The 27,346-nt window shown below is 52.9% G+C and overlaps 1 protein-coding gene across 2 annotated transcripts in view; it reads left to right on the top strand.

The window, feature by feature from the left end:
• The first annotated feature begins 611 nt into the window (after positions 1-611).
• SLIT1 (slit guidance ligand 1) overlaps positions 612-27,346 on the top strand; it is a 152,068-nt gene continuing 125,333 nt past the window's right edge. For both annotated transcript variants that reach the window (XM_037138927.2, XM_037138926.2), the window contains exons 1-3: positions 612-1,134; positions 22,688-22,759; positions 24,952-25,023. In XM_037138927.2, the coding sequence (XP_036994822.2) occupies positions 938-1,134; positions 22,688-22,759; positions 24,952-25,023 (341 nt within the window). In that variant the 5' untranslated portion in view covers positions 612-937. The remainder of the gene's footprint in view (positions 1,135-22,687; positions 22,760-24,951; positions 25,024-27,346) is intronic.

The raw sequence follows: 27,346 nt of genomic DNA, 5'->3' as shown, positions 1-27,346 counted from the left end.
GGGAGGTGACTGTACTTGGCCTAGGGCTTCCAAGCCCAACCACCCTCTGTGACCCCCCGACCCCCCCCAGTCCTGCCAGACTCTGCCCTCAAGTATCGCTCTAAGTAAGGTGGTGGCTTGCAGATGGCCATCTGGAGCGCGGGGCTTCTTTTCACTGTGAATTGACAAAGCCAGTTCCATGGGGCCTGGGAGCAGTTTCTGCCATCGAGTAAGCCTTGTGTCTGTGGTGCAGGGGAAGGGGTCCAGGCAGCAAAATAAGACCCTCTTCCCACTCCGGACCAGCAGCTGGGGCGGTGGGTGCGGGGCGCTCTAAGAGTGCTCATCCTCAGGGCGTATCGTGTGTGTGGGTGTATAGCCAGCTAGTGTGGGAGCCGCCAGGTCTAACCGTGAGCCACGTCCCACTCCCACCCCCCGCCCCACCCTGCCACCCCTCGTAGCCCCCTGCCCGCTCGCAGCGCCTCGAGGATTCCACCTTTGAAACTGTACGCTGCTGGCAGGGAGCGCAAGGAGGCGGGGGCGGGAGGGGGTGTGGGGGGAGGGCGGGGAGGAGTCTGGCCCTGATGTGTGCTTTTTCGATCGATGGATGACTGCTGGTGGGAGCGAGCGTGCGGGTGTGAGACTGTGTGACTGTGTGTGTGCACGCGCGGGTGCGTGAGCGCGCGGGCCTGCCCATTTTCCTACTCTCAGCAGTCTGTTGGGAGCTGGAGGGAGGGAAGGAAACGCAGCCAGAGAGAAACCGGAGAGGAGCCGAGAGCCCTCTGCACAAGGCGCCGTCGCTTGGAGGAGTAAGGTGCCTCCCAGCCCGCAAGGGCGCAGCACACTAGCCAGCGGTCTCTTCGGTGGCTTTGCCCGGGGACTGCGCCTGGAGGACGCCCCGGACGGGGATGGTCAGCGGCTGCGGTCGTCTGGCGCGCTGGAGGGACACAGTGAAGGCACCATGGCGCCGATGCCCCGGAGGGGGTCCTCAGTAGGGCTTGTCCGGCCGGAGCTCTGGCTGCTGCTGTGGGCAGCCGCGTGGCGCCTGGGTGCCGCGGCGTGCCCTGCCCTCTGTACCTGCACCGGTACCACAGTGGATTGCCACGGCACGGGGCTGCAGGCCATCCCCAAGAACATCCCACGGAACACGGAGCGTCTGTGAGTATTAAACCTATCCCTAGCCCGCAGGGAGCCCCGAGGTTGCTCTCCCACCCAGATGCAATTCAGGGCTGCAGGTGGGGGCAGGACCATTGGATCCCTGCTCCGAAGCCAGTAGGCGAGTCAGTGCCTGCCAAGGTCCTTCTGGAGCCAGGAGCCAGGAGCCAGGAGCCAGGAGCCAGGAGCCAGGAGCCAGGAGCCAGGAGCCAGGAGAGCCACTGTTTTCCTTCTCTAGGATTCAAAGAGCCCTCGCGGGGCTGTCAGCTCGCATCCTCACACCTGCACCCTGTGCTCAGCACTGGCAGGCCCTCCCCACTGCGCCAGCACTTTATTCCTCCAGGGCGCCTGCAAATTGGTGCCAGAAAGCCTTCCTGGCACCCAGGAGGGAAGCTCCTCACTCTAGTCAGGAACCATGCCTCCTTTTGGGCATGTGTGGCTTGAGCTGTGTTCTGAGCGGGTGTGTGGATGTGGGCTCTGAGGGCCTGCAGGCTGGTGATGGGTGGCAAGATGGGATGGAGTTGAAATATTTCATCTTTCCCTTTCTGCCCATTGTTTGCCCCAGAGCCTTAAGAATCCTTCCCTTGCAGGTGTCCGGGATTGGTCCCCCACCTCACATCCAGTGATCTCCATCACTGGCAGACAATGGGACCCAAGGGATTCGGGTTTGGGGCTCTGGGTGTGACATTCAGCATGCAGAGCAGGCCAGGTGCAACCTGGACCAAGAGCCCTGGGAGTCATGCCGAGGGGTCAGGAGCTTGGGAGTGGAAGACACACAGGCTGAAGACATTGTCCATGACAAGTCACAAAACACCATTTCTCTTCCCCTCTCTCACTTCCAAATTCTTTCTAGACCCGCTGAGATTTGTAGGGCGAGTGTGTGTTTACAAACCTATGTAACTTGTTTTCCCAGATTCCCTGCAGAATGTGTATCTGTGTGAATTTCTAGTGTAGTGGTGTCACCTCCATGCCAGAGTCCCTGTACGTGGCTGTGCGTGTAGATTTTGGTCACATGCAGGGCCTTTGTGCTGCTTGCAGAGGCAACAGTCTTGGGAGGTTTTTGAACTGGACTTTGGAGAAGGCTGCTGGCTCCTTTGACACCTGCCTACACTCCTTCCCACAGTCCTGGGCAACTGCACGGGCTCCTGGAAAAGGCGAACATGTTTCAATAACTTTTGGGCACATTTTTCGTGCCTCCCAGCTGGTCAGAGGCAGAAACTGGACCCCGGGGAGAGCTGTCTCCTGGGTCAGAGTCTGTACCAAGGTCAGCAATTAGTGAGCACACTTTGCCAACAGACTCTTCTTAGCTGAGACTGAAAAATTCCCGTGGAGCTTTCAGAGAATTTGCAATCTAGATGCAATCTAAATGGAATCGGTGTGTGCGTGAGGGCGTCTGTGGGGGCTGGGGAAAGATACCTGTGTGGGGTAGGAGGGACCAAACTGTCTTTGCTTGGGGCACCTGAGCATTATTTTGAGTGGCTCTGGGGAGGGACTGAGAGTCGGGAATCTGCCCAGGAGGCCCCTGAGGTTGCAGGGTCACCTTCCACACCTGTTCCCTCCAGACCTGCCCTCTGTTCCTTGGCCGTGTCCATGGGGCATTGCTCCTGCCGCTGTTACCCTGGTAGCAGCCAAAGGCTGAGACTCATCAACCCCGCTCCTTTGCTGTTAGATTTGAATCTTGAAGTCATCTCACTCCTTGCTCACTCTCATTTTTAGTGTTGAAAAGAGTGTTGGTTTTGACTCTCATGAACTCTTGATCTCTTTTGTGATGAAAAGAGATGTTAAATTTCCTGGTGCGGAGGAAAGAGTTGGGGCTCCTCCTGCCTAGATCGGAGCCCCAGCTCAGTCAGTTATTTGCTGTGTGACCTTGCACAAGTTACTTAACTTCTCTGGGTTTTTGTTGCTTTCTGTGAAGAAAATGCAGCTTCCGATGCATAAGGTCTCTGATTCTTGTGAGGACTGAAGGTCACGTGTGGGAAGTGCCTGGCACATTAGGATGCTTACTCAGTGAGAGCCATGGTTATGGAAGGTTTGCGGGAGGAGTCTCACAATTTAATTCAGCAAATCTTTGCAGAGCCAGGAACCGCCCTGGGTGCTAGAGCTTCAGTGGAGAGTGGGTATGTCCCTGCCCGCAGGGATGTGTAGTCAAGAGGACCTGGCAGGGAACACCTAACTGTAAGCTTTCAGGACAGGGCCAGGCCCCGCAGTGTGATGGGGCTGTCGGCAGGAGCATTGGGATGAGAAGCCCTTTTTTGGGGTAAAGGGACTTCTCAGACAATGACCCTTTTTGTCAGGGCACTTTGAGACCCAGCAGTGGTTGGGATGTATTCTTTGAGCAGAGAGGGCAGGTGGCCAGACGACGGAGGAAATGAATGAGTAAAAGGCCTGTAGGCGTGAGCGTGCCTGGCCTGCTGGGCCAAAGGACCAGCTTTGCCCTGGGCCTGAGACACGCTGTGTCTATTGGGTTGGGATTGGGCTTGAGGTTGGGAAGGTCAGGAAGAGTTAGAAAGGCCTTTCTCTACCTGGATTTCTTTTCTGTGAGGACTTAAGGGTTGGAATACAGGAGCAAGTTATGGAAGGGCGAGTCTGCCTTTTGCTGGGCAAAACTTCTCAGACTGGGAAAGGATGTAGAGGGGGCAGAGGGGCCCACCTTGTCCATAGGCAGCCTGTGAAAGCCATCCGAGGAGGAATAGAGTAGCCTCAGAACAGGCCTTGGGGAGAGCCTAGGGGGGCGCAAAATAACTTTGGCAAATGCTCTCTCTAATCAGTATGTGCCACGCAGTATCAGCCTGCATCGCCAGCCTCTTCTGAGGCTGTGAAATTTTTATGGGCTGCAGTTGTGCTTTCGCCTGTTGTCCTCTGGGCAGTTCCATGGCAGCCCACGAGGCCCAGCAACTTTATGATCACAGAGTCCTCCGTACCTCTGTGTCCAGGCCTGTCCCCAGAAGGGGGAAGAAATAGTGGTTTGCCACAGGGACTTCTGGGAAGAGGCTGGGCGGGCAGGTCCCAGAGCTGCCGAGGTCACTGACTGAGCCAGCGCGGCCATGCAGCTGGTGGGCTGCATGGCGAAAAGGTGCTGAGTGATTCCCTGCCATGGAGCAATTGAAGTATGGATCGAGGTTTGGGGGTGTGCTGGAGGAGGCCTGGAAGCTTGTCTCTTTTCAGGTCTCAGGCTCAGAGGGATCCAGCCATGGCCAACTATTAACTGTCTTTTCTTCCACACAATGACCTTGACTTTCAGTTTGGCTCAGAGTGTTCAGGAGCGTGCCGTGGGAGGGCAGGTGTAGACACGCTCCTCCTTTGTAGCCCGGGCAGTGGTATTCTAGGTTGGCCCCAGATCCCCCTTCTGGGTGCAGGGTGCAGAGAGGGGCGGACCTGAGGATGGGGATGAGGAGAAGGGCCCCTGGCTGGCCTGCTGGCTTCCGTTTGGTCCCAGGCCCATTTGTATTCTGTTGCTCATCAGGCCGTGGGCCCGCTCTGCTGCCTTCTTCCATGTGTCCCTTTGCCTCCTGGCCAGCCTGCCCACTGCCCTAGCTCCCTGCCTGCTGCAGAGGCCTGGGGGTACCGTGTCTTCTCCCAGCTCAGCCCTTTGAGTCGGGAGATACCATTTGACAGGGTGGTCATGCCCAAGGAAGGCTGACCGGGACACCCAGGCTGATTGTCTGGGAGCTTCTTTGGAATTCCAAATAATGATTGGATGGTGGCTGTAGCGAGAAGGATCAGTGGGCCATTCTGAAGCTACATCTACCGGGGGGCTTGGTCACCTGCGGAAGACTCATGCTATGCAGGGGGCAGGCTTCCTGGTGGGACTCAGTCTCTAGTACAGGTGCCTTGGGCTTATTGCTGGGTCCTCAGTGGCTGGAGGGAGGGCCCCAGTGCTGCCCTCCAGCCTCTCTGAGACCCAGTCCCCTTCTGTAAAAGGGGAGGGTGACAGCTTTGCAGGGTGGCGGTGAGGACTGAGTGAATGAACCTGGTGGCACGCATGTCATGTGGCGGATGGGGAGAGTGATACCCACTGCCTCATAGGGCTTTGCTATATTACATGGGTACAAATGCTTTGTAGTTTTATTAAGCAATGACATTTTTTTATTAGTTGAGAAGCTCAAGCTAAAGGTTCGAGGGCTCAGCAAGGGCAGGAGAGAGCTTGGGAGGGGAGCGTGTGGGTGTTGGCCGAGCCGCAGGCTGCTCTCTTGAAGTCTGGCTGCTCAGAGTGCTCCCTGCCTGTACCGGGGCGTCTCCGTGCCTGTCCTCTGGGGTTTGCAGACAGGGAGCTGGGCAGTGCTATGCAGGGACTCTCTGCCGAGTGGACAGCACAATGGCATGGCCCTGGAGCCAGCCTGCCTGGGTTTTCAGCCCCTTTCTGCCATTCAGCAGCTGGGGGACCTTGTGCCAGTTATGAGGTTTAATTCATCCACTCAACAGATAGCTGTCTACTGGACGTCTGCATCGGCTGTGTGAATAGTGCTGTACAGAAATCAAGACCGCTCCCCTCCTCCGCGTTTCAGTCCAGCAGGGGAGACGGAGATGAATGACACAGTATGAGAAAAATGTGTAATTGCAAACTGTGGTAAGTGCTCAGAGGCAGGTGACTTCGCAGGCCCCCCACTTCCTTGCCCTTAGAGTGGGGATGGTGACAGGACCTGCTTCCTAGGGTGGCGGTGAGGACCGAGCGCGGTAATGCTCGGTAATGAATGCACTTTGCGCCGGGCCTGGCACGCATCAAGTGCCCAATAAACGGTTTTATTATTGTTATTAAGGTGGCAGAATGGCAGGGACGTAAAAGAAACTTCAGCACCCCCAGTGCTGGGTCCCAGCATGGCCTTGCTCTCCTGTCCCTTGTCACACAGCTGCCCAGTTCTCTGCAGCCCCTGGGAACCCCCCCAGAGCACTCGGAGATGGGGGTGCCCCTGCCTCAGTGCCCCCTTTCCGAGCCCGGGGGCTGGCAGGGGTGGCCCAGGCCGCAGAGGCTGCCAGCAGGGGCAGTCGTGCTCTTTAGGGCTGGTAGAGGGGCGGCAGGACAGGCAGCCTCTGCATCATTGTGAGCAGACTGAAGCTTGGCGGAGTTGCCGCCTCCAGTTCTGTGCCGGCATTAGCAGCTCGGCAGGGCTCTTGCTTAATGGGATTTTCTTCCCAAATGCTGTAATTATCGCCATACAAATACTTATTACCCTGAGCAGATGACGGCCGGGCTCTGGGCAGTCGCCAGGGAGCTGGGCTGTGCTAGGGGGGTGGAGCTGTGTGGGTGGAGAATTGGCTCTTCCTTTTGGCCGCGGAGCTCACAACCCCCTCCTCTCCTTTCTGGAACCCAGCCTGTGGCGCACAAACAGCTGTTGGGCACCTGCTGTGTGCAAAGTGTCTAGAGGGGTCCAGGGTGTGGACCCCTCCTCTGGGAGCTTGCGGTCTGTCTGCAAAAGAACAGACGTGTAAGGATGCCCATAGGGACATAGAGCACAGTGGCTACTGGCACAGGCTTTGGCGCGAGAGTGGCCCAGCTTTAATCTTGCCACCTAAGAGATCTTGGGCAGCTCACTGGTGACTTGATTTTCTCATCTGTAAAATGGGGCCAGGATAGCACTTACCTCATATGGCTGTGAGTTCAAATGAAATACTCCACGAGAAGGGGTTAGAATAAGGTTGGCACATAGAAAGAACTCTGTTGTTAAAAATGAGGTGGGAGGCAGAAATCGGAAGGATTGGATCCCTGAAGTGACCGGGGAGGTGGGATTTGAAGGTTTGAGCAGGACTCAGGAACGCAGAGAGGTGAAGTGAGGGTGAGGGAATCTCAGGGCACTCAGGAGGTGTGCCGTGTGTTTGGGAAGGAGAGGGAGGAGGAGCTAGCTGGTCCAGCTGATGGGGTGAAGGTTTGTGTTGGAGAGTTCCAAGGGAAGAGAGGAAAGTGAGGGGCAGGCACCAGGCCATGAGGCTGGGAAATGGGTGGCCATCGGTGGGGATGTGTGCAGAACTTTATTAATTTTTTTTACTATTCAGTGATTTTTAATAAATCTACAGAGTTGTGTAAACATTACCAAAATCCAATTCCAGAATATTTTCATCACTCCAGGAGGCCCCTTGTTCTTACTTTAACTCTTATTTTGTTATAATTTCAAACGTGTGGGAGAGTTGCAGTGGAAGTGTGGTGTAAGGGGCACTGTCTTCCGGGGTCCGTCGTTCACGTTTTGTGCCATTTGCTTTATCACGTATTTTATACACACCCACACTTTTCCTCCTGAACCATCTCAGAACAGGCTGGACACGTTGTTACCTTCTTTCTCTAAATACTTCTGTGTTTATTTTTTAAAAGCAGTAAGGCTGTCAAAATCAGAAAATTTAACATGGATATAATACTGTTATCTATCCATGTATATCCATGACTAATTAATACATACGGTTCATGTATGAATTTCATCAATTGTCCCCCAAATGTCTTTCATGGCTATTTTTTTTCTAGGTCTAGAATCTTGTCCAGGACCAAACATGGCATTTCTTTCTCAAGGGTCTTCAGTCCCCTTTAATTTGGACCAGTTTCTCAGCCTTTCTTTGTTTTTCTGACCTTGACATTTTTGAAGAATACAGGCCGTTTATTTTGTAGAATGTCCCTCACTTTGGCTTCACCTGCTCTCTCTCTTTTTTTTTGGGGGGGGGGGAACGTCAGTATGTATTTGTGGCAGGAATATGCTAAGTGATGTCCTGCCCTTCTCAGTGGGTTGTGTCGGAAGGAGACACGTGACGCCCACTGGTCCCAATGTTGGCGATTTTAGCTTTGAGCACAGGGTGAGCTGAAAAGTTATTATTATTATTATTGTTTTAAGTATATTTTATTGATTATGCCACTACAGTTGTTCTGTTTCCCCCCTTCATTCCCCTCCACCCTGCACACCCCTCCCCCACCATTCCCTCCCTTTAGTTCATGACCATGTGTCTCAAGTTCTTTAGATTCTATATTTCCCATACTATTCTTGCCCTCCCCTATCTATTTTCTACTACTATCTATGCTACTTATTCTCTGTACCTTCTCCCCCCTTCTCCTTCTCCCACTCCCCTGTTGCTAACCCTCCATGTGATCTTCATTTCTATGATTCTGCTCCTGATCTAGCTGTCCTCTTAGTTTGCTTTTGTTTTAGGTGTGGTTGTTAATAACTGTGAGTTTGCTGCCCTTTCACTGTTCATGTTTTTTTAACTTCTTTTTCTTAGGTAAGTCCCTTTAACATTTCATATAATAAGGGCTTGGTGATGATGAACCCTTTGAACTTAACCTTATCTGAGAAGCGCTTTATCTGCCCTTCCATTCTAAATGAAAGCTTTGCTGGATAGAGCAATCTTGGTTGTAGGTCTTTGGTTTTCATGACTTGGAATACTTCTTTCCAGCCCCTTCTTGCCTGTAAGGTCTCTTTTGAGAAATCCGCTGACAGTCTGATGGGAACTCCTTTGTAGGTGACTGTCCCCTTATCTCTTGCTGCTTCTAGGATTCTCTCCTTCATTTTAATCTTGGCTAATGTAATGGTGATGTGCCTTGGTGTGTTCCTTCTTGGGTCCAACTTCTTTGGGACTCTCTGAGCTTCCTGGATTTCCTGGAAGTCTATTTCCTTTGCCAGAATAGGGAAATTCTCCTTTATTATTTGTTGAAATAAGTTTTGCACTCGTGGCTGTTCCTCTTCCCTTTCTGGTACCCCTGTAATTGAGATGTTGGAGTGTTTAAAGATGTCCTGGAGGTTCCTTATCCTCTCCTCATTTTTTTGAATTCTTGTTTCTTCATCCTTTTCTGTTTGGTATTTTTTCCCCTCTTTCTGGTCCACTCCTTTGATTTGAGTCCCAGTTACCTTTCCATTACTATTGCTTTCCTGTGCATTTCCATTCATTTCAATTAGTTTAGCCTTCATATGTTCCTCTAATTTGTGACTAAAATCAACCAGTTCTGTGAGCATCCTGATCACCAGTGTTTTGAACTGTGCATGTGAAAGTTTGGCTATTTCTTTATCGTTTAGATTTATTGGCTCTGGGGCTCTGAGTTGTTCTTGAGCCATGTTTTGATCTGTTCATGCCTGTTATGTATGAGGAGGGGAGCCTTAGGTGTTCACCAGTGTGGGGTCACCCAGGTCGCTGGTTTGTGATGCTGTATGTGGGAGCGGGGTCAGAGAGGGGTAATAGCAGTCCCCTCTGCCGCTTCCCACCACTGGGGCCTGCACGGTCTGTCTCACTGCTCGCTCCTTCACTGGTTTTTCTGTGCGCGAATGTGTGACCGCATTCAGCCCTCAGTGGATCTACCCGCTACTCCACACCTGGGATCTGCCCACGGCTGCCGGCGGGCCTGGGTTGTGTGCCCGGGTTGGTCTGGTGGATCTTTCCTGCCCGACCCCGCTCTGCTGCTGGCTCTGCCCCTCTTACCAATTTGGCTGAAGGGTTTGTTGTTGTCAGACTTCCGTAGTTCAATTTTCTGTGGTTTGGCTGCGTTTTTGTTGCTAAAACTTTGTTGTTTTTAAATTTGGTTGTGTGAGAAGGCACAGTGTTTCCACCTATGCCTCCATCTTGGCGGAAGTCAAAAAGTTATTATTTACTCTTAATTATCGATAAGAAATTTGTGGAGAGATACTGTGAGGCTGTGTAAATATCCTACTCCTCATCGAACTTGTATCCACTGGCTTCAGCACCTTTTGATGAGAAGTGTTTAACTCCGTCATTTCTTCTCCATCAGTTGGCACACCGCTGTCAAACGAACTTCCTTCTCCTCCATGTTTGCTTGTCTATTCACATGTCAGTGTGGACCTGTGGATTATTATGTTTGTTGGTTACAATGTGTTACTATCATTATTTATGTTGATATTCACAGTCTCCCGCCTGCCATCTCAGGCTGCTCCTGTGTCCTTTCGACAAGACGCTTTGAGTGGTGGCCCCCAGGGGTTTTGAATGGAGAGTGACAAGTGCAGAATGCTGTCTTCAGACATTCTACTCCCTGCTTTGGTGTGGAGAGTGTGTGGAAGGTGAGCCTAGCTGGCAGTGCAGGGCCAGTTGGGTGTGATGACTGTGGTTTCTAGCTTTTCTGTGATAGCGCTTTGGATGTCATTGCCATATTTTATTCTTCTTAAATAAATTTTAAAAACTTTTATTTTAATTGATTTTATTTATTTACTTTTAGAGGGGAATGGAGGGAGAAAGGAAGGGAGAGATACATCTGTGTGGGAGAGGTCATGTGTCCCCTGCTGGGATCCTGGCCCTCAACCCAGGCACGTGCCCTGACTGGGAATTGAACCGGCAACCTTTTGGCTTGCAGGCCAGCACTCCATCCACTGAGCCACACTAGCCAGGGCTATTTTTAAATAATTTTAGACTTATAGAACAGTGGCAAAAATAGTACAGGAGAAGTCCCACACGTGTGACCCAGCTTTCTGTGAGGCCGACATCCCTGCTTAACCGCAGCAGCATGGGTCTCACAACCAAGAAATGGACACTGGTGTAACACTTCACGGAACTACAGACTCGATTCAGATTCCACCAGTTTTTCCACGGATGTCTTTTTGATATTCCAGCATCCTATCCTGGATTCCACATTGGACTTAATAGTCATTTTCACTTAGTCCCCTTCAATCTGTGACAATTCCTTAGTTTTTTTTCTTGCTCTTTGTGACCTTGACCCTTTTGAAAAGTAGTGGTCAGTTGTTTTGCAGAAGGTTCCTTAGTTTGGGTCTGTCTGGTGAGTTTTCATGATGGGGTTGAGGTTACGCATTTCAGCCAGAAGGCCTCGGAGGTGATGATGTGCCCTTCTCAGAACGCCCTGCTGGGGGCAGGTGGCAGCAGTGTGTCTGGTTGCTGGTGACGGCGGTCTGATCTCGTGGTGGAGATGGCGTCTGCCAGGTCTCTCCACTGTAATGTCACCGTCTTCTCACTTGTCATTAATAAATATCTGGGGGATAGACTCTGAGATTATGTAGATCCTTTCCCCCCCTCAAATTCTTACCATTCATTAATGAATTTTAGCATTCATCAGTGGATCTTGCCTGCAACCATTATTATCCACTTTTTATTTTCCTAGTTCCCTTATTCCTTCTGCATTCGCTAATGGGGATTCTTCTGTAGAGAAGAGAATTTTATTCTTGTTTGACGGTCCCTTGAGTTTTGAGTTTCCTGAGGGCAGGGACCATGTCTCATGTATCTTTGTGTCCCCTCACCGGGTGCATAGTAGGTGCTCAAAAAAAAGTGTTGGGTGGGCTTTTTAAATAAACTTTTGGTAAGAACCATGAAATCAAGTTTCTGAGATTTGCTTTAGAAAATATGGTCCTTGTGGGGAGCTGAATAATGGTCCCCAAAGATGTTCGTGTTCTAGTCCCTGGAACCTGTGGGTATGTGACTCTCCAGGGTAAAAGGGACGGTGCAGATACTATTAAGTTGAGGATCCTGAGATGGGATCCTGTATTACCCAGGTGGGCCCAATGCAGTCACAAGGGCCCCTACGAGAGGGAGGCAGGAGGGTCAGTGTCAGTAAGTCAGTACTGGGGGATGTGACAACGGAAGCAAGAGTTGGGAGGGAGGAGAGAAAGAGGCCCCGAGCCAGGGAATGCAGGCAACCTCTAGAAGCTGAACAGAAAAGGAACAGATGGCTTCCTAGAGCCTTCCAGAAGGGATGCGGCTCTGCCGACCCCGTGACTTCAACCCAGTGGGACTGAGGTTGGACTTCTGATCACTGCGTGTATGGTAATTTGCTACAGCAGCAGCAGGAGGCTACTGTGGTCCTCGTGGAATTAGGAGACTACTGCAGAGGCTGAGGCAGAGAGAGCAAAGGGGAAGGCCAGGGTGCGGGGGACCCCAAGGCTTGAACCTGGGAGATGATCTTGCAAATAAAGTTGGGGAGGGCCCCTGATCCTGGAGAAGCCGTGCAGGTGCTTGGCTTCTGCCTCTTTGGCTTAAATTGATAACAAAAAGCTACGTGAGAAACATGACCCCAGAGGTAGGAACTGGGAGGGCTACTGTGCAGAGTGTTCAGGCTGGAGAGAGGAAGCAGGGAGGGCCTCCTGGGGAAGCGGTGGGACCCACAAGGGCAAGGGCTGTGGAAGAGAAACTTCAATGGGAACAAGCATCTCCTGGGAGCCGGTATAAAATGCAGAATCCAGCCTGCCCCAGAGATACTGATTTACCAATCTTTGGCAATTGTGATCCAGGCGATTTGGATGCAGGGGTGCTCTTGGTGCTGGGGTTGCCTGGCGAGGAAGGTCTGTCCTTTGAAGACTCATGAGGCCTGCCTTTGGCCTCCCCCCCCATATGGAGAGAGCAGGGGGAGCCTCGGGAGGCAGGAGGCACCCCTGTCCCGTGTTTCCCATGGGGAGCATTGGCTGGGCATTTGTGGCTCCCAACCTGGATAAAAAGTAGTTACTGCCAAACCAAGCAGGCGTTTGGAGATGCGCAGGGAGGCCAGCCGTGCAGAGAGCAGCCAGTCTGTCTAAAAATGAGGGCCAAGGAAAGCTCTGGAACTGTGATCGGGTCACTGTCAAGCTGGGCAGAACGGCTTCCTGGGAGAAGTGGAGGGAGGAAGGCAGATGGTCGGGGAGTGAGTAGGTGGTGAGGAGTTTGCTGGAGGAGAGAACAAGAGCAGGGGCTCCGAGAGAACTGTTTGCAGCATAGGGGCAGGCGGACTGGAGTCTGCTGGGGGCAGAGGGCAAGGGCAGGCCGGGCAGGTTGTGAAAGGAGGAGCCAGTGCCTGTGGGGCTGGGGCTGGGGCTGGGGATTGGGTGAGGTGGGACCTGTGACAAGGTCAGAGAAGAGCTGAGGTGGAGAGGTGTGAAGAGGAAGTGGTGCGGGTGCTGGTGGTCACCATGTAGAGCCCCTACCTTGTGCCAGGCTCAGAGCAAAAGCTTTACCAAGGCTGCCCTTCTGCTCTTCACACCTGACCTGTGTGGAGGGTATTATTTACCCTTCCTTGCATATGTGGGGAAGGTCAGAGAGCTGTCTGCCTGGGTCACAGGTGGCTGGTATGTGGTGTGCCAGGGACCTAGAGGGTCTTGAGGCTTGAGAGGTGTTTGTTGTTTTGTTTTTGGATTTGCTACTGCTCCACACATCTTAATAAGGCCTGGCTTCGTTCATTCACCCATTTGTTCATTCATTCCTTCATTAGTTCATTCATTCCTTCATCAGACATTCATTTAGCCCCTACAAAACTCCTATCAGGGCTTAACACTGGGGCTGAAAGGCAATTTGGCCACGATTGATTCCTGCCTGTGCATCTTTACAGGGTGCACCTGAGGCACAGGCTGGATAAAGAGGGTGTGTCCTGTTGGGGGTGGTGAGCAGAGTCCGGGGATGCAAGGAAGTGGTGCTGCAGCCAGAGGTCAGTGTCAGGGGGTTCAATGGCATGTGGCCTCTCGGGGGTGTGGGGTGGGTAGTGCATGGACTACCTGGAGGCCTGGTGGCTAACAGTGGGGCCCTAGCTGCAAGGTTGTGGTTTTGGGGTGAGCCTCAGACCTGGGGAGGGGATTGGCAAAAGTAAGACCAGGCCTCAGTGGTGAAGGGACTGAGGTGCAGTTTGGGCCTTTGAGCAGAACACCTCATGGAGCCGGGGTTAGGAGCTGGGGTCTGAGCACCACACACCCACTGGGGTGGCCGAGCGCTGTTGAGAAAACCAGAAATAACAGTGGTGGTGAGGATGTGGAGAAACTGGAATCTTTATGCACTGTTGGCAGGAATGTGAAGTGATGCAGCCACCATGGAGAACGGTGTGCTGATTCCTCAGAAAATTAAACATAGAATGATCACATGAGCCAATGAAGCCCACTTCTGGGCACGTATCCAAAGGAGCAGAGAGCAGGGTCCCAAGGATGTTGCACGCCCACGTCCACAGCAGCACCATTCACAACGGCCGAAGGAAGGGTGGGAGCAGCCCGAGTGCTCACGGGTGGGTGAATGGGTGGGTGCGGTGCAGTGTGACCCACGCTGGAATGCCAGCCTCAGAAAAGGAGGGGATTCTGACCCACGCGACAATGTGGAAGTGAGGGTGTGCGGAAGGAAGTGAGCCAGTCACGGGAGGACGGAGCCTGCCTGACTCCACTGATTGGCAGCACCTGGAGTCGTCTGACTCACGGAGACAAGGCAGAAGGTGGTCACCAGGGGCTGAAGGAAGAGAGGAGTGAGAGTGTTTAATGGGCACAGAGTTCTGTTTTTTCAAGATGGAAAAGTTCTGGAGATCTGCCATGCAACAATGGGAAGGGCAAATTTTATGTGTATTTTTCTTTTCTTTAAATTTATTTATTTTTATTGATTATGCCGTTACAGTTGTTCTATTCCCCCCTTCATTCCCCTCCACCCTACCCCCCTGTCCCCACCTTACCCCCCTTTAGTTTATGACCATGTGTCTCAAGTTCTTTAGATTCTATATTTCCCATACTATTCTTGCCCCCCATCTATTTTCTATCTACTGTCTATGCTACTTATTTTCTGTACCTTCTCCCCCCTTCTCCTCCTCCCACTCTCCTGTTGCTAACCCTCCTTGAGATCTTCATTTCTATGTTTCCACTCCTGATCTAGCTGTCCTCTTAGTTTGCTTCTGTTTTAGGTGTGGTTCTTAATAACTGTGAGCTTGCTGTCCTTTCACTGTTCATGTTTTTTTAACTTCTTTTTCTTAGGTAAGTCCCTTTAACATTTCATATAATAAGGGCTTGGTGATGATGAACTCCTTGAATTTGATCTTATCTGAGAAGCACTTTATCTGTCCTTCCATTCTAAATGAAAGTTTTGCTGGATAGAGCAATCTTGGTTGTAGGTCTTTGGATTCCATGACTTGGAATACCTCTTTCCAGCCCCTTCTTGCCTGTAAGGTCTCTTTTGAGAAATCCGCTGACAGTCTGATGGGGACTCCTTTGTAGGTGACTGTCCCCTTATCTCTTGCTGCTTCTAGGATTCTCTCCTTCATTTTAATCTTGGCTAATGTAATGGTGATGTGCCTTGGTGTGTTTCTTCTTGGGTCCAACTTCTTTGGGACTCTCTGAGCTTCCTGGATTTCCTGGAAGTGTATTTCCTTTGCCAGATTGGGGAAATTCTCCTTTATTATTTGTTCAAATAAGTTTTGCACTCGTGGCTGTTCCTCTCCCCCTTCTGGTACCCCTATAATTCGGATGTTGGAGCATTTAAAGATGTCCTGGAGGTTCCTAAGACTCTCCTCATTTTTTTGAATTCTTGCTTCTTCACTCTTTTCTGTTTGGCCATTATTTGGTTTCTTCTGGTCCACTCCATTGATTTGAGTCCCAGTTTCCTTTTCATCGCTATTGGTTTCCTGTGCAATTCCATTAATTTCAATTAGTGTCGCCTTCATATATTTGTCTAATTTGTGGCTATAATCAACCAGTTCTGTGAGCATCCTGATCACCAGTGTTTTAAACTGTGCGTCCGAGAGTTTTGCTATTTCTTCATCGCTTAGATTTATAGGCTCTGGAGCTTTGAGATCTTCTTGAGCCATTTTTAGTCTGTTTGTGCCCTTTAAGTGTGAGGAGCAGAGCCTTGGACTCCCAGGTCGCTGGGTTGTGACGCTGTATGTGGGGGCGTGGTCAGAGTGGGGAAATGGCGGCCCACTTTGCTGTTTCTCGCAGCTGGGTGAAGAGCGGAGGCTTAGGTTGTTCACCTGGGCCGGGCCACTCAGAGTCGCTGGATTATGACGCTGTATGTGGAGGCGGGGTTAGAGCAGGGAAATGGCGGCGCACTCCGCCTATGCTTGCTTGCCGCTGGGACTGCTGGCTCTTGTCCAATCACCCACTGCCTCGCTTGTCTATCCGAGCACGAATGCGCGACCACAGTCAACCTGCAGCCCTGCTCCCTTGCTGTTTCCCTGGCGGTCGCTCACTTGCTGAGTTGCCCACCCAGTCCAACCCTGTGCCTGGATTCCGCGCGCCTGAGTCCGTCGGACCGAGTTTTCCTGTGCAACCCCGCTCCTCCAGCTGCTGTTTCGCCCCTCTTACCGGTCAGGCTGAAGAATTTGTTGTTAACAGACTTCTAAAAAGTTCAATTTTCTGTGTTCTGGCTGTGTTTTCTATTGCTAATATTAAGTTGTCTCTAAACTTGGTTGTGTGAGAAAGCACGGGGTCTCTACCTATGCCTCCATCTTGGCGGAAGTCCTATGTGTATTTTTCTACGGTTAAATACTATAGGGAAAAAAACCCCAGAGGGAGCTCAGCCCTGAATTCAGATGTGCCAGGGGTCAAGCCTCGCCTCCTTCACCTGCTTCTGTTTTGAGGGTTCAGTGAGCTGGCCTGGCAGTGATAGGATAGGTGTTGCTCGTACTCAGGCCAAGGACACGAGACGGCCCCCAGGAGCTGGGGCAGAGCTGGCTGGGTAGCACATCTGCCCTGGCGTGGCCCCCTGGGGAGCCTCTTGTCTGTCCAAGGTTTAGGACTGTCCTCTCAGCGCTGGGGTTGGAGCAGGGCCTGCAGGCTCTGCTGGGGAGTCGGAGGGGCCTCTGGGCCATGACCTGCTGAGGCCCGAGGACTGTGGGGAGGCTCAGGTGGCTGTCTGGAGCACATGTCAACCTCGGGTGATGCACCCATAGGAGCCAGGCTTGGCGGGCAGAATTGCTCACTCAGCCTATTTTCACCACATTTAGTGAACACCTACTGTGTGCCAGGGGGCCTCCGAGGGGCTGGGCATACAGCAGTGAGCAAAACAGATGTAGCCTCTGCCCCTCACAGCCAGGCAGGGGAGATGGGCCTTTAGCAGAGGACCTCATCATATTGAACACGTCTTCAAATTGCAATCCCGGCTCTGGAGAAGGTGCTGAGTGGACACCCACGGGGTGAGGGGAGGCAGGTGTAGAGGAGGGGACATTTTGGTTGAGGCCTGAAGGATGTTAGCACTGAGCCAGAAGTTTGTGTTGCTGGGCAGGTGAGGGAAGAGGGCCATTCTGGGCTGTCCCCGCCTGTTCCAGGCTGAGGGCGCAGCAGGGGTCAGGGCCTGGAGGCAGAGCTGCTGCTGTGTTGAAGGAAGTAGATGGGCAGAGCATTTTCCTACGGAAGGCACTCAGAAAAAAAATCAGTTTTTTTTTAACCTGTGGGCCCTGGGAGGTTGTTAGCAACACAGCAGTGTCCTCTGTGTGTAGCTTTTCTTGGCTGATGTCTGTTTGAGGAGAGCCTTTCTTAATTAGTGTTTTTGGAGTGGGGGAGCAGAGAAACAGGGAAAGCATGCTCAATGCCATGCTATTTGGAATATGCCAGTTTTTGTTGTAAAGATTTTATTTATTTTTAGAGAGAGGGGAAAAGGAGAAAGTGAGAGAAACATCATGTGATTGCCTCTTGAGTACCGCTCACCGGAGACCTGGCCCACAATCCAGGCATGTGCCCTGAGTGGGAATTGAACCAGTGACCCTTTGGTTTGTAGGCTGGGGCTCAGTCCACTGAGCCACTCCAGGCAGGGCTGGAACATGTCAGTTTTAATGCAAATTTGTTCAAGAACCATCTAGCAGGTGCCATGTACTATGTTAGGCCCTAGAGTTACATAATGAGAAAAAAACCAATTGTCTGTGTCCTCAAGGAGCTTATAATCTTATTCAGAGGCTGAGACACTGCTCAAGGAAGCCCCCAAATCCATGTAAAAATGCTCCAGATTTGCACTGCAGAGGGGAGGGTAGTGATGCTCTGCGGGCCTGGGACAGGAGGTCTGACCAATTGGAAGGAAAAGTCGGAGTGAGTTAGACAAAGAGGAAGGAGGGAGCATTCCAGGCAGCGGGAATGGCGAGGTCAGAGGCTCTGCTCGGGGAGGGACCAAACAAGAATGTGGCGCCGTGCAGGGCAGGCCGCTTGGCCTCGTTGTCCACAGTAAGAATTTTGTCTTGATTCCAAGAGCAATGGGGATTCCCTGAAGGGCTTAAGCGGGGAGTGACTTCGTCAGATTTGCATCTTTAAAAGATCACTCCAGCTGTGGCTTGGAGAACAGATTGGAGGGGAGCCAGAGCAAGTGTGGGGAGCCTCGGTTGGGGCACTGTGGGGCTTCAGGTGCAATGGCAGGCTCAGGCATGCAACTGCTGGCCTGCAGGTCGGGGTGTCCGGCCTGGACGGTGGGCCTGGATGCGTAGGGAACATTTTCTCAGTTGTCTGGTCTGACTCTCCACACACTCAGCGCCCTGGAGGTTGCCAGGCTGGTTTCAAAGGACATAGCGCTGCGGCGTACAGGCCCCGGGTCCAGAGGCCCGGCTCAGTCACGGACAGAGCGTGCATGTTTATTTTTTGGAGACTCGGCAGGAAGGGGTTTGGAGGGCGGCCGAGCCTCCTCCCCACGGCTGCAGCAGGCCTGGGCTGCTGTGCGAGTTTCTGGTCTGTCAGCAAAACCGCACTGGAACGGCTGGGGCTCTGGGGCAAGGCGTGCTTGTGAGGAGGCATGTGGGGACCCCAGAACACCCTGCGAGGGGCCCGAGGTGTTTATTCCTGCAGTTCCAGGAAATACAAGGGTTTCTTTTGGTTTATCACAAACGCCCAGATGTTGGTGATCAGATTCTTGTTTCCCAAGAGAATTCAAGAAATCCTGTGTGTTTTCATTTTTCCCTCAGTCATTTTGCTTTAGAGGATTTTCTACAAAATCTTTTACTATCAAGGTTTCCCTTTCAGGTTTGGACCACATAGGAACTGATGGAAATCAGGGCCATTTGCCACCCTCGTGCATTTCTTCCTGGGAGACAAGAATGGGTGCAGACCCATCACTTTTGGAAGAGAGGGCACCATTGTAGGGCATCTTCCCTGGGCCTTGGCATCCGGGGGCCTGTAGGGCCTGAGTAGCCTCCTTGCTCAGCGTGGCCCTGGCAGGCCAGCCCCAGCCCCAGCTGAGCCTGGGGCACCGTCCCTCCTGGTGTGGCTGTTGTCCTTGGGGGAAACACCACCACTACCACCACCACCACCAACAACAACAGCAGCAGCAGCAGTACAAATGATTGCAGTATGTTGTACTGTTACAGAGAGCCCTGTTCTTGGTGCTTTAAAAGTATTAAGTCATTTAAACCCCACCATATGTCACACAGGTAGGTGATACCATTGCCCCCAGTTTATGAATCTGGAAACTGAGACACAGAGAAGTTAAGGTCTGTGCCTAAGGTCATGCAGGCAGTAACGGTGGAGCAGGAATTTGAGGCCAGACCGTTTAGTTCCAAAGTGCAAGTTCTTAGCCACAAGAATGCACTTTGCTCTGCTGGCTGGGGAGCTCCCCTGATCTTGCTGCCTAGGCAGGGCACACAGTCTTATTTCAGGGCCCCAGTGTTTCCGATCCGAAGCGTCCACGGGCTTTCTCAGCTCCCTCCAACGTGTGAGCACCCAGGGAGAGGGGTGGGCTCGACAGAGCCCATCAGCCAGAGGCATCACGAGGTGGGGAACGAACATGGAATCATGTGGGCCTGGTTTTGACCTTGGCCCCACCACTTCTTAGCTATGTAGCACTGGGAAAATTGTTTCATCAGTCTGTGCCTTAATTTCCTCACCAGCAAGATGGAGAGACCACACTCATAAGTTACCTTGAGGGTGCAATGAGAGGGAGCTTGCTTGGCATTAGGTTCAGAGCCTGCACACAGTAGGTGCCCAATAAGTAGTGGTAGATGTGGGCTCTGGTGGCAAGAAGCTCGGGGTCAGGAGTTCTTCCCGAGGAACGAGGCTGGAAACTGCCCCAGAGGACCCACCTGACTTGGCTGCTCTGGCTGTGGAGGTCCTAAGGTCACAGCAGCTTCTCCCATTTTTCCTAGACTGCTTCCTGGGGAGGGGGATCGTCATGGCAGCTCATAAGCAACACCTGGTGGAGGAATCAGGTGCTGGAGAAAAATGACCTCTTTGCCTCATTCCAGCAGGCTCTACTGAGGGATGAGGGGAAGTGGCTGGCCCAGGTTGGAAACCCGATCCTGGTGGGCCTCCCAGCAGAGGGGGAGAGGGCGGGCTACCCAGTGGAGGTCATTTTCTTAGCCTAAGTGCTGATAATGCCTCCATAAGTGTGATAATGCCTCCTTAAGCAGCCGCCCTCAGGCCCTCCTGAGAGGAGGCACTCAGCTCCGGGGTTAAAGAGCAAGGCTGATGGGGGCAGGCCGGGGGCTGGCGTGGCTTGGGCCTCCATGGGCTTCTTGCTGAGAAGCCACCAACCATCAGGGTCTCCCAAGAGGCTGTATTTGCTTTGCTGTGTGCACATTGTCCTCTTCTGCCAGCCTGTCCCAGAAAAGTATAAAAAAGAAATAAAGTTGCCTCGAGTCCCACTGTGCACCAGCTACAGGCGTTACCACGTGGCACACAGCCCGCTGTGAGCTCGCCCTGTGCACGCCTGTGTGGATGTGCATGTGAGTTCTTACATAGACGGGCTCAGAGAATACAAGTGTCTTAGAATCTTTTTCCATGCACTGTGTCAGCTTGTAGAAGCAGTGCCAAGGACGGCTTGCTTTGTCCACACGACCGATCTGTAGTGGCTGCATAGTACGTGGTTTCACAGATGCACTGAAGGTCAGCTGAGCATCGCTCCATTGGTTCCATTTAAGTCGAACATTTTGCTCTTAGAATCAATGCTGACCTATCTTTACCATTGAAAAGTTGAAACAACCAACAATTCCTTGTGGTCTTGGGTTTGGGGATGGAAGTTCCATTGCAGAAGGAGCAGGTTGGGCGGAGCACAAGTGAAGCTCAAGGGTGGCCGTTGCAGGGAAGAACATGGAGTTCAATGAAAAGAGGCCTTTACATCTGAAGGAGCCCATCCCAGGGGGAGAGGCCACCTCTCGGGGTTTAGGGTGGGTAGTGGTTCAGTCTGGGCCTCTCACCAGCGGCCTCGTTACCTCGGAGAGACCTCAGGCCCCTCTGGGAGATCCTGTTAGAGAGGGGACTGGAGCAGGGAATGAGTTTTTCCAGCTGCTCCCAAGGATCAAGAGCCAGGTGCAGGAGGAAGGGCAGAGAGATCCATGAGCTGAATGAATTATTGGCTTGTCAGCTTGGGGAGGCGGCCTGGCCTGGGTGGAGAAGCCTGGGCCCCCACCCCTGCTCTGCCATTTACCAGCTGCCGACTTGGGGAAGGCATCTCATTTCTTTGAGCCACTCTCCCCTCATCTATAAGATGGGCACAGTAACTACTTCCCAGCCTGGTGTTTCTGGAGTGCGTGGAAACTCATAACCTATGTTGGATGCAATCCTAGAACATCATCTAGTCCAAACACACTTCCGAAACACTTTTAGGAAAGAAAGCTTGCTGTTCTTCAGAGTGACTTGGGCTCGGGTTGACCGAAGTAGGCAAGTGTGAGACCCGGCTGCAGGTGAACATGGTGTGGCTACAGTTAGGTTGCTGCCAGGCACGTGGTGACTATGACAGTGCTGAGAAGGAGAAGCATTGTGGCTGTGAACTCGAAGCTGTGCAGACAGGTTAGATGCGTAGGTGACAGCTGGGTTTGGGGCAAGGCCCCGGGTGAGATTCCGCTGTGTGTGGCTCCAAGGAAGAACTTTGCGGAGTTTGCAGTGCCTGGCTGCTGGAGGGGCTTGTCTTTCTGAGGTGTGCTAGCTCCCTGCGAAGCAGACTGGCCCTGCAGGGGCTGAGTGAGCGTCCCTAGGAGGCTGGCTGGGGAGATGGGACCAGACAGCCTGTAAGGTGGGGTCCAAGGTGCCCGGGGCAGGACTGGGGAGGGCTGAGGAGAAGCACATGGGCCTTGGAAGGGAGAAAGGGCCAGAGGCTGGGGTGGTGTGAGGATAGGAGCCGCTGCTGCTGTTGCTGCTGCTGCAGGCCTGGCCCTAGGGCCAGACGGTGGGCTTTCTCCCCTCTTTAGCCCTGCCCCCCAGTCCTCCCACGCTGCCCCCCACTTCCCTTGCTACAGGACTGACCTCATGGCGGGCTCCTGCCTGGAGACCTCCCTGGCTCCCTGCCTGTCCTCTGCTTGTTCTCTCAGACCCTCTGTGCTCTGCACCTACCTTCCCCCTACCCTTCTTCCCTTGGCTTCCCACTCAGCCTGTCCCCTCCCCCAGCCCACAGATTTGCAGGGCGTTCTCCTTCCCTGGACTGTCCCCTCCTACCCTCCTGCTGTGCAGACCTCCCATGTCCTTTAGGTCTCAGCTCGAGCCCTACTTCCTCAGTTCCCGTGAACCACATGGCCCATGGTGCACTCTCCTGTTCAGAATGCGGACAGTAGAAACAGTGCCACCAGATGACAGCAACAGTGTCTGCAAGAGGGCCCTTTCCCCCTGCAGGCCATGCCTTTTACTTGCTTGTGCCTCATGCAAATCCCATGAGGTGGACACCGTTATTATCACCATTTCATAGATGAAGAAACTGAGGCTCAGCAAGGATTCTGCCAAAATAGCCTCTCATTGGCTAGTTTCCAAATTTTTGCCTGTGTGAATGTCTTGTCTCTCCAACTGGACTGAGTTCATTCAGGGCCAAAGCTACGGGAGCCCTGTGCCTCTTGCTGGTGGGACATCTGCAGACAGGCCCCCACTTGCTGGGTCTCCACACAGACTTGGGGGCCCTGGGACTGGTTGGGAAGCACCCAGCCCTGTTGGTCAAAATGACAGGCTTGAGCCAGGAAGAGAGGGCGCTGGAGCCGAGCTGCTGGCCCGGGGCCCACCCTGTACCTCTCACCACTTCCTTCTCTCCTTTCGTCCACCAGGGAGCTCAACGGCAATAATATCACTCGGATCCATAAGAACGACTTTGCAGGGCTCAAGCAGCTGCGAGTGCTGTGAGTATGAGATGCTGCTCTTGCTCATAACCTCCCTTCTGGCCCCTGCCTTGGCAATGGCCTGGGGGCCCCAGGCAGAGCCCTGGCTGTGGGCCTTAGGGTTGTAGGGTTGTAGACAGGCTGTGGAGTCAGTCTTGGGACACCCTGGGTGGGGAGTAGAGTGGAAGCGATGGTGAGCCCTGACCCAGAGCAGGGTGTCCTGACCTGGAGCCCTGACCCTGTCGCCAGTGTGGCTGAAGAACTGGGGGTGGCGGTGTCACCACCAGTGGTGCCACCTGGCAGGCCCTGGGCTGGGCATGTGGGGCTGTTGTGTCTACTGGTTGTCTCCGGGAGTGACGGAAGACCAAGTGAATCTTTAGGTGTGTGTCTTAGTTTGCCCACTATGCTATAACAAAGTACAACAGAAATTTATTTTCTCACAGTGCTGGCGGCCAGAAGTCTGAGATCAAAGTGCCATCAGGGTGGGTTTGAGGAGAGACCTCTCTTCCCGGCCACCTTCTTACTGTGTCTGCACACGGTCTTCTCTCTGGGTGCGCACCAAGAGAGGTCTCTGGTGTCCCTTCTTTTTTTTTTTTTTTTTAAATTTTTCTTATTTGAGAGAAGGAGGGAAGGAGAAGGTTTTTCCTTCTTACAAGGACACCAGTCCTATCAGATCGGGGCCCACCTGGATGGCCTCATTTAGCTTTAAGTACTTCCCTAATGGCCCTGTCTCCAGACACAGTCACATCTGGGGTTAGCACTTCAGCACACTCATATCTGGGGGTACCATCCAGTCTATAGCAGCCTCCACAGATCCTGTGAACCTGTGCCCCAGAAACTCCCCAGCAAGGGGCTGTCCCTGGCCTGAGAGGGTAGGCAAGTGGGAGCAGCTGAGAACTGAGGTGACTTCCCTGAGTTGCCTGACAGTGGCTGATACTGGAGGTAGTGGGTGTGACCGCATGGGGAAAGGAGCCCCCCCCTGCACCTCCTTTGTCATGCTGGGCGGGGCTGAGGGGTGAGGGGGGTGTCGAACCCTTCATCTCTCCTCTGCTGATCTCGAGGCAGAAGCAGCTGGCCATGCATGCATTCTGATGCGTTCAATGCCAGACAGCTGTGGGGTCCCTCACCCCCTATTCCCAGGGCAGCGCAAGGGTCTTGGGGCCTCAGTTCTTTCAGAACTAACACCTTTGCATCTGCAGGTCTTTGGGGAAGCTGGGAACCTTGTGGCCCCTCCTCTCTGGGGTCATAGCTGTCAGTTGCAGGGCAGAGATCTCTGCTGCTCCAGAACCCTCCAGTCTCCGACCTCTCCCCAGGCTCCAGGAGTCTCTCCTGAACCTGATGAAGCCCTCCCCCTCCTTGCTCAGGTCCACAGTGGGTGCTCCTAAGTAGTTAGGCCTTTGGAAACCAAGTGGAGAAAAAGAAGTGCATGGTGGCAGCCTCTGCCCCTGCCCTGTCTGCAGCCTCGTCTCAGGTCCACATGGGAACACACAGCCACCTACTTGAGAGTGGAGAAGGAAAAGCAAAAGTGCAGGGAGAAGAACATGCTTGACCATCTGAAAAAGTACCATGCAACAGGCGGTCTGTGGGGAAACTGTGGCCCGCCGGCTGGACACTGGGCCTCGGGCGCACTGGCAATGAGGAGGCACAGAGCATCATGGAGCTGGGTGGTTCAGCTGGCAGCAGGTGGGGCCAGGCGGAGTGCGGGTGCAGGTGGAGGCCGTGCCGTCTGCCAACTGCAGAGTGTGCTGCATGTGTGGGCTTTGCCCAGTTGGCACTGGCTCCCCTTCCCCTGCTACTGGACCATTCAGTCTGCTCTGCCCCTTGGAAACTTGCCCTCTGGGCCAAAGAGGGACCCGTGTGCCAGCAGCCCAGAGCCAGCCCCTGCTGCCTGCTGCTGCCTGGGTCCATGCTTCCCTGAGTGTGTCTTGAAGCAATGACCCAGTGCTCTGGTGTCCTATGGCCTTCTGCCATGCAGGTGGCTTCAGAGGGGTCAGCATGGGGCTGGAGCTGGAAGCGCATCTTGCTGTCAGGGCTGGGTGGGCTGAGGAGCCCCAGTTGGCAGTCTGCAAAGTTTCGAGGAGATTTTGTGGGCTCGGGTCTGCATGAGTTTTGGGCACAGCTCCTGTTCCACCCCCCACCCCCCCCCCGTGCCACTGTTTCCAGGAGTCCTGGTCCGACACCCTGTAGCTGTCTTTGTCTTTGTGCTTCCCCAGGCAGCTGATGGAGAACCAGATTGGAGTGGTCGAACGGGGGGCTTTTGACGACATGAAGGAGCTGGAGCGGCTGTAAGTACAGTGGGTGCAGGCTCAGCAGGGTGGTGGGGGCTGGCCCTGTGGGGACAGGAGCAGGCTGAGCCTGGCAGCAAGGGCGGGTGGCTCAGGGACAGGCCTGTGCACCCTGCCTGCCTCCTGCCTGCTGACCGGCGCCAGGGGCAGCTGCAGCCGTGGAAGTGGTCGCAGCCTCATTGTGAGATCATGGCAGAGAGAAAGCAGCAGACTGTTCTCACCTCACCTTTAAAGGCAGCTATTTTTATCCGCCCCCCCAAATGCATTACAGCAAAAAAGCCACACAGTCCAGAGGAGCTGAGATTTTCTCCTATAACCCCACGCCCCAGGTGTAACCACCATTCATTGACTCGTGTGGCCTTTGGGAAGCAGTGGTGCGTGGAGGGGACCATGAGGGGAGTTCTAGGGGCCACTAGGGAGGCACGTCGTGAGTGCTCAGAGCCACAGCACAGAAACCGGGAGGTGGAGATGTCTCTGATTTGCGTGGTTTGCTCCTTACAGGGCTTTTGAGACATTTTTGCAAGTGTGTCTTGATCCATTTTTGCATTCCAGATGGACAATGACCAAAAAAAAAAAGGCCTCTGGTACGGGTGAGGTGGGGGATGGGTGGGCATGTACATTCAGGGTGGTCACTGATGTCAATTTTCTGCAGAGCCGTTTGGATGTAGGTGTCAAGAATTCTAAGGGTCATGCCTTTTGAAGTAGAAATAATGAGAGACGTGACTAAAAAATGTATCTCTCAGGATATTCATTGCACATTATTTAAATACAATAAAACCTGGGGACAGTCATGCTGGTGGAGACATAAGCCATGCAGTCACACTTCGGAAGGACAGTGAAGGCCCTGGGAATACACACAATATCGCGTGAAGTGGATGAGGCAGGAAGTGCCCTTTGTGTAAATAAAGTCACCGTGCACGTGGACAGAATGCAGGAGGAGGGAGAAAATTGAAAATAGTAACTCTCATTGCATTGGTGGTGGGATAACAGGCGACTTTAATTCTGTTCTGTGTGCTTTTATTTTTTTATGGATTTTCCTTAAATGAATTTATGATCATAGCTGCTACTGATCGTCTCACTCTGTGCAGGGCACCAAGATTAGCTCTTTCCTGCCCCTCCCCCGATGTCTCATTCAATCCTTGAAGCAGCCTGGGGTCAGTGTTCTCTTACAGACGGGGCAGGGGTGCCCAGAAGTTAAGGCACTTGCCTTATGAAATGATGATTAAGTGATTTCGTGCAGGGGAGGGGATTAGAACCCGGACCATCTTGCCTCCAAAGCCTGAGCTCTTAATGGCTGTGTCCTAATACCTCACTTTTCTTTTTTACATCAAAGAAAATAAAGAAAGAAAAGGGAAGGCTGTGGTTGTCTTGTTGCCTTCCTGTGGCCTGGAGGAAAGCCAAGGTGATCCTTCTTTGACCTTCCTCATCTGGCCTAAAACTGAGTGGTAAGGAGCCCCCAGAGAAACAGGAGTTGAGTCCTGTGTTTGTTTTCTTTAAAAGGCTCAGGACAGAATATACCACACTCCAGGCCCAGCTCTGAGGGGCTCGTTTGGACCCAGCCCAGCTCCAGCTGCAGCTTCAGGACTGCCCTGACCTGGAGGGAGAGAGAGGGTGGGGGTGGGGCTCAGACATGCCTGGTGGCCCATGTCACGCCTGCTTCTGCCACCCAAGGCTGAGTAGGTCCCTCCTTTTTGAGCCACAACATGTCACTGCAGACTTTGTCTCTGTGTCCTTTTCCAGTGCCTTCCTTTGTGACTGCTCTGACCCTGGGGGTGTCCAGTGCTCGCTGTGGGTGGCTGGCAGCCCCTCTGACTTGTGGGAGACCAGTGGCGAATCAGTAAACCCTAGGCATGGGGCGGAGTGTGGAGGCACCAACACCACACATGCTCTACACGCTTCACGTGAAGTTAAAACACACAAGTGAACATTTACTGACCTTCTCACCTGCCACCTTTCCCCCCAAGAACTTTTCATTGTGAGTTGCTGATTGGAGTTCCGTCTTGTTTTCCTCACGGAAACCACACACATGCATGCCTTTTTTACGATTTTTGGTTTCGTTAAGGTGGACTGAGATTTTTGAAGGGCCCTTGGAAGACACGTGGGTGGAGGATTCTGAATTTGCTTTATGACCCTGCTGTGCCCCCCACACTGTCTTTTACATGACCCAGCAGCCCTTTCGTCAGCGGCTTTCCTTTTATCGACTCTTTCCACAGCGTTCAGCCTAGTTTTCATGGAGATGACTCTCTTTTCACACTGGCATTTTGTTTGTTTATGTAACAACTAATTAACTTATATAATTACAATTGTAAGTACCTCTGGCTAA

Source organism: Artibeus jamaicensis, unplaced genomic scaffold (assembly GCF_021234435.1).
Source record: "Artibeus jamaicensis isolate MK-2021 breed Jamaican fruit bat unplaced genomic scaffold, CSHL_Jam_final contig_252, whole genome shotgun sequence".
NCBI lineage: Eukaryota > Metazoa > Chordata > Mammalia > Chiroptera > Phyllostomidae > Artibeus > Artibeus jamaicensis.
Note: the sequence above shows the minus strand (reverse complement) of the source record. Positions and strands in the feature narration are given on the sequence as shown.